This window comes from Mycteria americana, chromosome 1 (assembly GCF_035582795.1).
Source record: "Mycteria americana isolate JAX WOST 10 ecotype Jacksonville Zoo and Gardens chromosome 1, USCA_MyAme_1.0, whole genome shotgun sequence".
NCBI lineage: Eukaryota > Metazoa > Chordata > Aves > Ciconiiformes > Ciconiidae > Mycteria > Mycteria americana.
Window position 1 is genome coordinate 218680514 of NC_134365.1, and position 14470 is coordinate 218694983.

The 14470-nt window shown below is 45.5% G+C and overlaps 1 protein-coding gene across 1 annotated transcript; it reads left to right on the plus strand.

Moving 5' to 3' along the window:
* The first annotated feature begins 66 nt into the window (after positions 1–66).
* Positions 67–13204, plus strand: KCTD21 (potassium channel tetramerization domain containing 21). The gene is made up of 2 exons (XM_075491218.1): positions 67–126; positions 9406–13204. The coding sequence occupies exon 2, from the start codon at positions 9436–9438 to the stop codon at positions 10216–10218; it is 783 nt and encodes a 260-aa protein (XP_075347333.1). The 5' UTR covers positions 67–126; positions 9406–9435; the 3' UTR covers positions 10219–13204.
* The last annotated feature ends 1266 nt before the right edge of the window (positions 13205–14470 follow it).

Consider the following 14470-nt stretch of genomic DNA (forward strand, 5'->3'; position numbering starts at 1 on the left):
GCTTCCTCCTCCTCCTTCTCCTCCTCCTCCTCCTCCTCCTCCTCCTCCTCCTCCTCCTCCGCCCCCCGCCTCCGCCTCCCGCGGCGCCCGGCGAGCGACGGGGCTCGGCGGCTGGAGGGGGCGCAGGTGGGTACCGCGGCGGGGATGGGATGGGATGGGATGGGACGGGACGGGACGGGACGGGACGGGGATCCGCCCGGCTGGCGGGGGGGGAGTGGGAAGGGCCGGGGTCACCCCATCGGAACCCCTCCGAGGTGGGGAAACTGAGGCACGGGGGGGATCGGTGGCTGGGGAGCCGCGCTGCTGCTCCGCGGAGAAACGCTGTGGGATGCGGGAAGGACGGGTGACCCACTGCTTTGGGGGTTATTTTTTTTAGTATTTTAAGCTAATTTAATAGTGCGAATGCCTGGCTATGTAGGGAGGAGCTGTACCTATGGTTCCCTTTAACAGGGTAGGGCTCAGTGCCACTCTGCAAACTTTGCATCCCCCCCACCCGCTTTCAGTGAAACATCTCTGAAATTAAAGGACTAAGAGCGGTTTAGCAAATCCAAGCCCTGTATGCCCACACAGGGGGTTGGCTCTGCATCCAGCCGAGCAGCAGCCAGGCCCAGACGGCAGCGTGGGGCCGGCTGGGCGACATGCATGAGCCGTAGCCTGCGGAGGGTCTAATTCTGGATGGCATCTACCTTGTCAGTGTTATTTCTTTATTTCTGAGTGCTTCTTTGCTAGTGTGTAGCTGCATCCGTGCTGGCAATTAGCTGTCCTCTTAATTGTAGGGCCACCCTGGAAGTGATGGTGTCCGTGGGAGATGGGGTGGATGCTGGATTGCTGAACCACCCCGCGCGTGCATCAAGCAGTACGCAGGTGGTGGTCTACCATGTGTGTGGGTGGAGCGGTCTGGGAAAGAAATAAGAGTATCTGGAAGATACTCCAAGGGTGCCGAGTGATACCCTATGGGATGGGATGGATGCTGGGACAACAGATTAGAAATCAGTGAAAACCTTTGCCAGGGCTGGCATTAAATTGGTATATTCGACTGTACAAAGGGTTCTATCAGCTGCTTGGAAGGAAAAGTGATGTTCCCGCTGCCATGAGACCCCAGATGGGCTCTCTCCTGGCAGCCGGTGGCAGTGCCCGCCTGGGAATCTGCGTTGCCCACGCAGCAGCCCTTGAGCCCACGGGTGTTGGAGGTCATGCCAGGAGAGCGCCGAGCATCGCAGCGCTTTGGCTTTTATTCTCCAAACCTCGCTGCAGCCGCATCTCTCTGGCTCTGCACTCCCTCTCCCCCTCCATCTTGTCTTCTTCCGTTCTCCTTCAGTAGCTATTAACCTTCATTTCGTTTTTCCTCCTCCCCGCCGTGCACTGCTGCTTTCATTCCTCTTCTCTCAAGAGGAACCTGACCTTTGTTTTATACTGCTCCTTCCTCTTACGAACTGGGCACCAGCTCTATTTTCCTGCCCACGTATCCCTACCCCCTTCTCTTTATTGCTTAAATTCAGCATCTGCAGAGAGCTGGATGCGCAGCCTTTTGCATTGACCTGCATCCCTAAACAAGCAGCCCAGGAGATGCTCAAGAGCATCAAGGTGCAGGTCTGGGAAGAGATGGACACACAGCATCGCACCCACAACAAACCAGGGGTGTTATGAAACTCCCGTTCACGCTTTCCCGTTGTCCGTGCGTCTCGTTGGCAGAGGAGCGTTTCTGTGTCTAACGAAGCACGGTTAAAAGATTAAATATAAATAAATATAAATAAGTGGTGGCTAAGCAGCTGCTCTCCGAAGGTGGATAGTTGGCCTGTCTATCGCCGGGTATCGCAGCCGCCAGCAGATCGATACCGATCCTGTCTTCCAGCGAGAAGGGAAGGGTGAGCTGTTGTTTCCTGCCACGCGCCTGCTGGGAGTTTGAGTCCCTTCCCAGAGCTCGTCACCCGTGTCCTCCGTGCCAGCCTCGGGGGTGAGCGGCCTTTCCCCAAACGCTGGCTGGAAATTTCCAGTGGCTCACAGCAGTCCCGAAACAAAAAGCAGCTGCTGGCCCCCCGCCGGCACTGCATTTCGGGCTATAGTGCTCCTGGCAGACACGCCACGCTCTGCTTCACCGACTGAATTCTAAGCCTCTAAGTGCAGTGCTGCACTATATTTATTGGAGGGGCTGATATTAACCAAGTGTCCAAAATTAGCTGGGCCCGTCCTGCAGCGACGGGAAAACCTGGGGTTTCCTCTCTAAGATTACTATAAGCATATAGGGGGTAAAAACCATATTGCAAATGTTTAACCTTTCGTAGTTGCGGATGAGCTGAGATAAATAAATGTGTGTCGGGGTACGTGAAGGGAGGGTGAATCCGTCCTTGTGACAGATTTTGTCCCAAGTCCTTCCTTAAACCCAGCTCTCACTTGATGCGTACTGGCTGCTGCTGGCTTAGGTAAGTGGTCAGCTGAGTTTATCTTTTTTTTTTTAATCCCCTAAATACTATTTATTTTGTTTCTGCCCTCCCTTTGTTGTTCTTTTATTATTATTTTTCTCCCGTCTTTCATGGGGTGACTTCTAGGCTTCAAACTTGCCTCGTCTGCAGTCCTCATAGCACAGCAGGGCACAAACTGGTAGCCAAGGGTCTGGATTTCCTCTGCAAAATTGTCCCCTTGAGAAGGGACAAGGCATGAAACTGGTCTGCAAGTACAGTCGCAGCAAGTGCCACGGGGCTGGGTGTGCCCAGATCTGGAGTTCACAATTTCATGAAGGTTTTTTTCTCGGGACTCAGGTATTTCATGGAAACTGAATTTTTACCTCAAACCGAAACGCGGGTTTCAGTAAGATGCGATGGAGCAAAGTGATATGTGCCGAGTGTGGGGAATCTGGGGCAAAACCCAAAGCAGGGCAAGCACTGAGCAGAAAGAAGTATCTTTGCCTGATGATGTGTTTGCCATTAATGCACTCTAATGAAGCAGACTGGAACCCCATCCTCCGAACAACCATCTTCTCCCGCTGAACCACATTTAAAGTCCCCAGCTGCCATACAGGTGCCCAGATACATTTTTTTCATACCTCCTTTTTAGCTGAAATCAATCCTGCCCCTCCCAATGCAGAATTACTTCCTATAATGCATTACCTGATCTCTCTCTCGTAACGTTTATCCAGCTGATGTGGCTTTCACCAGCTCTCTTGGGCAATACTCAAAAAGCCAGAGAGGTTTTTAGTTTGGCTGCTCTTCCTGATGCTTAGCAGAAATGGTCCCTGGCTTGCTTTAATTTTATTGCCACTTAGGCATCCTTCATTGTGCCAGCCTAAATAATTCATCTTTTTTTTTTTTTTTTCCCCTGTGTATGTACTTAGCAGTTCATTGTTACTCCTCCACTATTTCTTAATGAAGCTGCACATATTTCACTGTCTTAAATACAGGTTTCCAAAGTTTTGGTCGTGGAGGGATGTTTTATGGGTGGGCTATTAAAGGCTACACTATAAAATTAACCAGCAGTGTAATACCTTACATCTAAAATTAAAACCAGGGGCAATGACTGTGTAAATAGCCACATATCACCACGTCTGGCAGCAAAAGACCCTGTTGCTGTCACAGCATCCGTTAACTCATTTTTCAGGGGATGCTACAGCTTTTAATACCTTTAATGCCACGCATAACGGCTTCCGAGGCCGTAAGCAACCTGTGGGATGAACTTTGGAAACCCTGTTTTAACAAATCCTCGTGATCCACTCCTACCAGATTACAGATCGCTCTTGCTTTGCTGCTCTGTGTTTAATTTCATTAATGAGATCCTCTGAACAACACAAGGATCAGCCTGTTAACCCTGTCTTAGGCGTTGCCTCTGAAATCCCAAAGAATTGATTCGTGTTCCTCCCCTGTCATTTGTAAAGTGAAATCTGTGTTTGCAATCGATTACTGCTGCTTTTCCCAAGCAATATTTTCCCAAGAAATACTTGTATTTGGGTTTACTTGTCAGGGAAATCAAGGCATTGCTACACATTTTCCCAAATAAAAACTTCTTGTTTTGTCTTCTGATCTGTTTAGTATCTTTTATCTGCCCTGCTGGTATTTATAGCTTTGGCTAACCTAGTATGAGCTTTATTTTGTTAATGCAGAGAGAGTTTTCTTCAAATTCTCAATGAGACTGTTAAACAGAACCAGGTATACCATATCTCTTTGGTGTTTCATCAACTTGCTGTTTCAGGGTAGATTATTTTTCACTGGAATGATCTAAGTTACCATTTTTTATCTGAATAAGTAACCAGAAAAATCCTGTTAAAAATTGGCTTTATATATGTGTGTATGTATGTATGTCTTAAGGAAAGATCCATGTCTCTTTGAAAACCATATAAACATATTTGTAACTTTAGACTTTCCATTAAACTGCATTTTTTGGCTAAAAAGGATAGACTACAGCTGTACCCATTTTTCAGAGTGGTTAAATACGTAGTAATATTTGTGCCATTCCTTTACGTTTTACTTATGTTGGCAAATTGCAACTAATGCTTTTTTTGTTTTTTTGTGATTACTTGTACACTTGGGGTTTTTTGCCAAGTTGGGTAAAACAGGCACTCAGTTAAATTATGTATACAGAATTTTATTTATTAGCTAATTAAAGCACTCTTAAATGTGATGAATACATAAGAGGGGAAATAACTTTCTCCAAACCTGTTCTACATTTAAAATGATTAAACAAAGGCAGTGTTATGGATAATGAAGGAACTGCGAGCTGATGGTTCTAAATACGTGAAGACGTTGATAAGTGAAAACAGGCAGATTTTGTCATTTCACGTGCTCTTTCATACCTTCCTGCTGTGTCAACCCTCATCACTCTCCCAGGTTCGAACCAATTATTTGCTGAGCTGAACTCATGGGGTAGAAGATTGTTACAGAAATGTTCTCTATGCCTCTGTTCAGGATGCTCCTGTGAGTAAAACCCAAGTTAAAATTTACAAGCCCTAGTTGGTTGAAATGCTCAGATGCTCAGACAGCAGCTTCTGTTCAGGAGTTTGACTTTTCCAAAAAGTTCACCACTGCTCATTTCTCTCAATTTACATCACCTGAAAAAATTACGACTTTAAATCAACCATAGAATTTTTTTCCCCCATGATATTAAATACATCTGTTTTAAAAAGAAAGATGTATTTAAATACAACTCACTCTAAAAGCACAAAATCAATCCTGTCCTCTTCGGCCAAATTCGCATCTTCAACTCTCAAATTAGGTCTCTAGCTGATGTAATTTGAATGAATTTTAACTGCTACTTGGGGAGCAGCTACACGAAAGGCTTTACTGTAATTCTCTGCTTCCAAGAACCGTAACCCAATTCGTACTTGTCCTTGGTGACTGCAGGTTATAGCCACCTGTGTCCAAGATCAGATGCTCTCTTCGTTCAAGGAGAAGCCGCTGCCCGAGCACTCACACACCATTCAGGAGTCGCACACTCACCACCCGAGACTTTAACTGCTCGGACCGGAGTCCCCTCGCGGCAGCAGCTCCACGGAGCCGACGGGTGCCCCTCTTCGACTCCTCGCTCACACACACACTCACGCTCGGGTGCTTTCTCTCCCCTCTGGCTCTACCCAAGGTCTCCCAAAGCAGTCTCCGATACGACGTATGCCAGGCGAATTTATTGATTGGTACAGCGGTAAAAACGGCGCGAGCTGGGTGCCTCCGGAGAGGGACCCCCAACAAAGAAATCCCTGGGGAATTACACCCTTACAATTTAAGTTTCCCTCCCCTCACAAGACAGTTCAGACCAATAACAATATTAGGGTTTGAGGTCTTCCCATTCTTCATCGGGTCCTTTCATGGTCTCTAGGCGGGCCGTTTCTTCCCTTATCTCTAAGGTTGTAGCTTCTGCTGAAAATTGTAGCTTCCTTATCTTTCCGGTTTGCGCTGGTTTCGGGGGCTGTCCTTCATATAGCTACGTAAAAGTTCAGTATATGGTCAGCGAATCTGGGTGAAAGTTCACAGCTTGCGGCCTGAGGCTTTAACAAGCCTTGCTACTAATGCTATGTATTGGATTCCGTTTGAGCTAGAAAGGGACTACTACAACATCTTGGTACCTCTTCTTTGTGGAAATGCCACCAAGCAGAAGTGATTTCCGTGCTGTATTCTTGGAGAACCTTTCTATTGCATTAGAAAAGTACCCAGGCCTGATAAACCGGTGTAGGGACTGCAAATGCTGGTTGGATGAGCAAAGAGAGAAAACTGACAACCCATTTAATTTTAATGGGTTTATGAAAAATTTTTTTCATAAACAAGTTTATGAGAAAAAAGCAGCAAAGATTTACTTTCTTTCCCCAGCTACTGTCAAGTGCGTTGGTCAATGCATTAAGTCCAGGTTGATGATGAATCCAGTAGACACGTGTGCTCATTTGTGCTGCAGTTTTGGGTCTTCCGAGGTTGCCAGATTATCGGATTCATCTTCACACTATGAAGATATAAACTTGCAAGTAATGGGATCAATTAGGCAAAAGCAGATGATTAACTTGTCATATCTTGATTCCACTTTATGAACGACAGCTGTGGAATAGTTATCCCGCAGCCTTATCCATGGGCCAGATGTTTTCATCATTAAATGTTTGAAATTTAATCCGGTGCGGGGGCAGTGGGGAGGTCCACAATAAAAGCAAGCTGGTGTCCTGGGAGACTGAAATCCAGCCTGTATGGGTCTGTAGACTGCAGAATAGCCATAAACAGAATAGGCTGGTCAGGGCACGTGTCTGAGCAGTGTCCAGAGGTGGGAGAGGAGCAGAGCCCACACGGGGAGGGGGTAACGCCATGTCTGCCGAGCTCTGTGCTACTACGCCAACAACTTTTCCAACGCCGGAGCTAAAGCTTGGTCAAATTTCTGATGCTGTTGCGGGCAGCATAGACGTGGTCTTCAGCTTCGAAGAGCTCATGTTACTGCCATATTTTGTTGGCAGCCTCCCTTTTGAGACTGCTGAAAAGAAACCAGTTACAAGATATTTTAACATTATCTGTTCAGCGTGGACTGAGACGTCTGCCTCTCATTCAGCTTACATAGCCAGTGAGTCTTTGCATCAGAATAAACCTAGGGTGGATGTTGAGTTTGAAATGAAAATCTGTATCTTTGGACCATCCGGTGGTCTTTAGGTCATGACTTTTGACAATGGGCTCTGCCAAGTGAAGCCTGTCACATACACGTCGAGGGGAAACATCTCGCTCTGGAGCTGGCTCAGGCTGGTAGAGAGCGTGAGAAAACTACTCCTATGGTGTAGATAAGCAGGCTTGTGCTCAAAAGTCTGAAAACATGACCCATGAAGAAAGAACAGAAAAATTTGGGTTGTTTAGTCTAAAGCAGCCTGAGGGCTAGCAGAGATGGGAAGCAACGAACTTGGCCTTGGGGTCACTATCAATCCTGCTTCTACAGGCTGTGTTATTTGCAGGGAGATGTAGGGAACACTTCTGTTTGATGAAACTTGAAAAAAAGTAAAATCCATTTTAGGCTGGTTTTGTGAATGTCAGATTGTGCTTGTAGCAACACTTTTACAGACATATTGCGAGCCCTTAGGGGAAAAAATACATGGCAGCCACTCGTACTACAGAATTAGACCAGTTGAAGCCTCTATATGATCAGTTTTAAACAGCTCTTGACTCTAAATTGGGTAGAAGTCTTCAAGAGTGGGAAGTACGCTGACACTACAGCGCTAAGGGGAGTTTAGCACTGGACAAACAGTTTTTTCTAGGGTATATTTGGCTGAGGTCAGTCACAAGGATGGTCTTTGGTCATGGGCGTAGAGGGGGTGTTGTGTTGGTCTACGCATGCGTCTTTATTTGCCAATTTTGTTGGATACATGGGACTAAGGGATACACAGGCAAAGCACTCCGTGGATTTAGAGATCTGCTTCTTTCCATTAACTGTTGTGCAGTGAGATAGACCCTGTGTGCTAAGGGCTAAAGTGGGCTAAAGAGCAGAGTGGAATGTTAGTCTTAAACTAGAAGTGAAATACAGATTCTCCTTTGACCTGTTCATTACCTGCCTTAGGGTGAGCAAGTCTTTCATAGCAAAATGTGCTTGCTATCTAGAGGCGTATTTGTTTTAGGATGCCATTACCCCCATGATTTGAGTTCTAGCAGCCATAACAGAATTTATTTTCCAGCACAAGATGACGTTTTTCCTATCTGCATTTTGCTGTGACTCCGGAGCTGATAATAGTGTCATAGTGTCTATGATTATTCCATGACTAGCCAGGAAAATGCCTGCACTTAAATTTAATTTTAAGGGAGCTGTTTGGCAGCTTTGGCATTCTGTTAAATGACCGTAGTTACGACAGCAAGAGCTACCTCCTACCTCTGCAAGCAAACACTGATGGGTTTCCTGCTGATTAAGTCAACAATAAAACTGGGAATGAACTGTTGACTGATTTGGGTTCAGCAAACAAGGAAAAAGAGATTTGCAGGTCCTCAGCTAGCAGGAATGAGGGCCCAGCTTTTCAAGGCAGCTGAGCTGATCTGCAATGGAAAGGGCTACGTAGCTCCTTCCTCTTCCCTTGCACCAGCCCTGGCATTCATCTGGTTTCAAAATGTAGCAGCAACATATCCTGAATAGAAAATGATGGTTTTTCTCCCTAAACTGGCTCACTGTGGGGTCAGATAAGTGCCAGAGCGGGCATAAAAGAGGAGGAAGGTATGGTGGAGGGCAAAGGGAGGTCTGTCCCTTCCAGAGGCAGCGATGCTTAACTGCACCATAAAATCGCATCCTCGGTTCCTCTCAGCTGATTGCAGAGAAGCTGCATGGAAACTACGTCAACTGGGATATGGCCCTAATTAATTAGGAAATGTTTCCTAAGGTAAAGCACGTTGGAAGGAGAAAGCCTGCTATTTTTTTTACTGAATGGAACTGCAGACTGTCGCATGCTTACAGCAGCACTGCTCGCTGGCTCCCTGCTAGGCTGATTGCACTCAAATGTGTGTCAGGGGATTCTGCTGCAACAGCTTTGTTGCTTTAATTATATCTTCGGATGCCATGGAGGATGTTGGGATGTGTCTAGTTCTTGTCCTGTCCTTTTTTTCTCCTCTACATTCTGTGTTCATGAGGCACATGGGATCAGGTGAGCCCAGGACACAACTCTTGCTTTGAAGTCAGCAGTCATTCTGCTGTAGGCATCTGTGGGAGAGATTTCACTTCCAGCCTGATTGGAAAGTTTTGGAAGACTCATGATTTCTGGCACTAAACTGAACTAAACAAAGTCCTGTTCAAGTCTATTGGGAGAAAAAATATCCTTACACTTGTTCTCAAGATACAACCTCCAAAAGTAATTCCCTACTTCTAATTTCTATGATGAATTCTTGCCATGTAGTTACCCTTATATATTTAGGACTCTTTATCTCTGTAGTTTAACCTTTCAAACAGGTAAATGCAACTAAATGTGTGGTGTTGGATTTTTTTTTTTTTTTTTAGAATTAGTCCCAGCATCGTGACTTTTCCATCATGTCAGAACCCATCACGCTCAATGTTGGAGGAAAGCTCTATACCACCTCTCTGTCCACCCTGACTAGCTTTCCAGACTCCATGCTGGGGGCCATGTTTAGTGGCAAGATCCCAACCAAGAAGGACAGCCAAGGCAACTGCTTTATCGACAGAGATGGCAAAATCTTCCGCTATATCCTGAACTTCTTACGAACTTCTCACTTGGACCTCCCTGAAGACTTTCAGGAAATGGGCTTACTTCGACGGGAGGTAGATTTTTATCAAATTCAGCCACTGATTGAGGCCTTGCAGGAGAAGGAGGTGGAGCTTTCTAAAGCAGAGAAGAATGCCATGCTCAACATCACTCTTGATCAGAAGACGCAGACTGTTCACTTCACCGTCCGAGAAGCACCCCAGATCTACAGCCTGTCTTCCTCCAACATGGAAGTGTTCAGTGCTCATATCTTCTCCACATCATGTCTGTTCCTGAAGCTTCTCGGTTCCAAACTTTACTATTGCTTCAACGGAAACCTCTCTTCAATATCCAGCTACCTGCAGGACCCCAACCATTTGACCTTGGATTGGGTTGCAAGTGTGGAAGGCCTTCCCGAAGAGGAGTACACCAGGCAGAACTTAAAGAGACTCTGGGTGGTGCCAGATAATAAGCAAATCAATAGTTTCCAGGTGTTTGTGGAAGAAGTACTAAAAATAGCCATGAGTGATGGTTTCTGCATAGATTCCTCTCATCCACATACTTCAGATTTCATGAATAATAAGATTATTCGCCTAATTCGGTACAAGTAGGAATGGTTGGTTATTATGGTGCCAGCATGGAGATAACACAGGTTAAGTGTTTCCCTTTAAAACACACTTACAGCCTAATTCAGAATCATGCTTACCTGGATTAAGAGTCACTAACAGGGAGATGATTTTCCTTTAATGTATTTACCAATACGACCTTTCAGAATATGTCCATATTCTAGATGGAAGGAATATTGTCTAGCACCTGAACTAAGGATTGGTTCTGTCTCTGCCTCCACCTCTGACCTGCTGTACAATTGTGGGGAAAATCACTTAACTTCTGTCCTTCTTACATTTTCCAGTTGGAAAATGGGCGTGATCCTTAACCTATATTGCAAGGGCGATGTGAGGGTTCAGTAATCACAGTTTGGAAGGTATCTGGAGATCAGATGCAGTGAAAGATGCCATGGAGCTGCAGCACAGCGGACAGCCCGGTGGGTGCATTCTCCATGCCTTGCCATATTACCTGTGCAGAGCATCCAAGAGGCTTGGCTAGATCCACGCAGAAGAAGCCTCCCTACATGCACGCGCTCAATATAGCTGTAAAGGATGGTGCAAACTGCAAATGAGTAAGGGATCCTGTCTGTTTGGGTTCAACAAAGGATTTCTGTCACCATCTGAAGCTGACATGTTTTTTTTTCTGAACCCTGCGAGGAAGCCCCTGCTCTGTTCTGCTTTCAGGAAAGCCATGTTTGAATGATATGACTGCTCGGAGAATGACCAAGGAATCCACAGCAGAGAGAATGGTGTTCTTACAAACTGAGAAGATTGTGGCTGGTGGAGAAACTTTGCTTTGGATGCTCTTAAACCTTTACTCTTACATTCCAAAGGCATCCAAGACAACTAGTCCTCTTCTTTCTCTTACAATCTTACATTTGTCTGGAGGATGCTGCTGAAACTTTCTGAGGTGGAGACAGATTTGGGGGCAGAGGCCCCCAAATATCTTCTAAACATTTGAGCCTCTTCTGCCTGGACGTGGCCTTCTTTTGGGCACATGTCCCTTCAGAAGTGCCTGGAATGCATGGGATGCTCTCTGGGTAGGATGGATTCCATCTGAAAAGGCAACATTCCCATCAGGTTACGCCTAGTATTTTTAATTACAAAAACAGAGGCTCACTTTTCCTATCCCAGTGAATTGAGCCATATTTTTGACATCATTGCGAAATGGTCAGATCACTAAGCTAGCATTTTACCCGCTTGCTTGGCTTTAGTGTCAGATTGTCAGAGGTAAAGCAATGGGAAACCAGAGGTGATGACAATGGTCAAGCTCTTTCCTACCAGCCCGGTCTGTGCTATAATGAAGATCATAATCCACTAGCCGCATGTTGGCTCTAAGCATCATTTGTGCCACATTCAAGGTGGTTCATTCTCAGCTAATTATGTTTAAAAGTATCTTAGCTGTCTTTCCCTAACCAGATTGCTACGTGTGCATGAGAGACCCTCTGGAACATTGCCAGTTATCTCTAATGAGATAGAAGGGAAAATGCAATAACCAAATTTTGTATTTAGAATTTTAGTGCTTCCAAAAGTTCTTAGCACAGGGCTGCAAAGCTCAGTATTGCTCATGTTCTTGTTTCCCAAAGTAACTAGTCTGTCGTTACATTAAGCTGACCTGTGAACAAGCATAAAGAAGCGTTTTGCTACTGTTGTAAAATACAGTGAGATAAATATCTTTCTACTGTCCCAAGCTGTAATTGCATGAACAACACAAATCACTATGCTGATGGTAAAAATGCACATTCTGCAGCTATTGGCAGCCTGTTACAAACCATTTCTCCTGTCTGACTTGGTGCTAAACCAGTATGATATACATGGGACCATTTTGTTAGGAAGCACTGACTGGGCTTGAAGCCCTCAGAGCCATTAAGCCTGGCAAGTTTTGTGAATTTTGAGGATTGTAAACAGGATTTTGTGGCTAAATTCCAACCTGAGTCACCATGTTGTTCTAGTTTTAGTTGCATTAGGAAGAACTTTTTTCCCCCCATCCCTGTCCTGAATTATAAAGCAGGAGTAATCTGTTCCAGGGGTTGCTGCAGGCCACTGACAAAGCAAAGCAAGTCCTGTGTGAATCTTATTTCTGACACGAGTTTGCCAGTCAGTTGGACATTCACAGTGATGATCTATGATTATGATCTGATTATGATCATGTTACCATACATGAACCCTCTTTCATCAAATCTATGCCTTGAAACAGATGTGCCTTTGCTGGATTTATGCTAACAGAGCTTCTGGGGGCTGTTGGCAGTGTTTCTTTTTAGCCCATGCCCTTGAGAGTAGATTTTAAATGGTCTGTAGCAGGAGTTCTTGTATGTCAGGACTAAAATAATACTTATCCGTAGTAATTTGTTCCCTGTCAGCTTGAGTTTGTCCAAGGGCAAGAGCAGTGGGCTTAAATCTCATTTGGAGGGGGGAAGAAGTCTGATCTACACCCTTTAGAGCTCTGGATTGGTACTGCTCCATTCAGTTTCAGCAAAATAAAAATATTCCCTGGGAGAGTTGAATCATTACTGCATTTTCTGGTGAAAGGCATGTTAAGAGGCGTCTCCAGAAGCATTATGCATAGCTTAATCTAGAGCATTTACTCTTCCCCTTTGCCCCCATCCCCTTTTCTTTTCTTCGGACTGTAGCAGCACCCACACTAAAAGCAGTTACACAGTTTCTTAAATGTCTAAACAAGAAAAGAAGAGTGCCCCAACCTGGCCTAGACAGTAACTGGGGTAATTCTGCTGACATAGAAATATGGGTCTGAATCCCCCCAGACTGAGGAGAGAACGGAACCTGGGTCTTCTCCGGGAGTTATTTAACCCATCTGTCTATTATGCAAAAGACAGACCACTTGAATACACATTTATCTGCGCTCAGGTAACTAAATCAGGCAAAGGTATGGTTGGCCACAAATCTCTGTCATTTATTATGTGTGGTGCAGTCAACATGCTGGAGGGAAGGGGTGCCATCCAGAGCGACCTTGACATGCTTGAGAGGTGGGCCCGTGCGAACCTCATGAAGTTCAACAAGTGCAAGGTCCTGCACATGGGTCAGGGCAATCCCACGCACAAATACAGGCTGGGTGGAGAATGGATTGAGAGCAGCCCTGAGGAGAAGGACTTAGGGGTGTTGGTTGATGAGAAGCTCAGCATGACCTGGCAACGTGCACTTGCAGCCCAGAAAGCCAACCGTATCCTGGGCTGCATCAAAAGCAGCGTGGCCAGCAGGGCGAGGGAGGGGATTCTGCCCCTCTACTCTTCTCTGGTGAGACCCCCCCTGCAGTACTGCATCCAGCTCTGGGGTCCTCAGCACAGGAAGGACATGGACCTGTTGGAGCGGGTCCAGACAAGGACCACGAAGGTGATCAGAGAGCTGGAGCACCTCTCCTATGAAGACAGGCTGAGAGAGTTGGGGTTGTTCAGCCTGGAGAAGAGAAGGCTCCACAGAGACCTTATAGCAGCCTTCCAGTATCTGAAGGGGTCCTACAAGAAAGCTGGAGAGGGACTTTTTACAAGGGCATGTAGTGATAGGACAAGGGGTAATGGCTTTTAAGAGGGTAGATTTAGATTAGATATAAGGAAGATATTCTTCACTATGAGGGTGGCGAGACACTGGAACAAGTTGCCCAGAGAAGTTGTGGATGCCCCATCCCTGGAAGTGTTCAAGGCCAGGTTGGATGGGGCTTTGAGCAACCTGGTCTAGTTGAAGATGTCCCTGCAGGGGGGTTGGAGCTAGATGATCTTTAAAGGTCCCTTACAACCCAAACCATTCTATGATTCTGTGATTAGTATGCAGAGAGATGCAAAATATCTCTCTTCTATATGCAGAGAGATGCAAAATTTCCAACAAGTATAAAGACATGAGTGAAGACAGGCTTTGGGAGGAATAGAAAACCTTGAGATACCTCTAAATTGCTAAGCAGAATAAACATCTTTAAGCATGAGATACTATTTATAATGCCACAGTCGTTCTGCATGCTAATCGAGTACATGAAATAACTGGTGAATCACCTGCGATTGCAGTCAAACATATGTTATACAAACGCAGTTGCTATTTCAGACTACACACTAAGGTAAATTTATAGCTGCTCCTTAATTCTGCAGCCTGTGAGTTACGTTATAATGACTTTTTACAGGAATGTTCTCTCTCCAAAACATTTGTTCCCTTTTTATCTAGATAGCTGGCTTTTGTTTACCTTCTCTTTCTGAGCCCTAGAGGTGTAACTTGTTTTTTTTTACCAGTCAACAGCACTGATAATTCTTCTTCGCAA

Bases quoted from the DNA above. Each gene is read 5' to 3' on its own strand.
- KCTD21 (XM_075491218.1), top strand. From the start codon at position 9,436: ATGTCAGAACCCATCACGCTCAATGTTGGAGGAAAGCTCTATACCACC.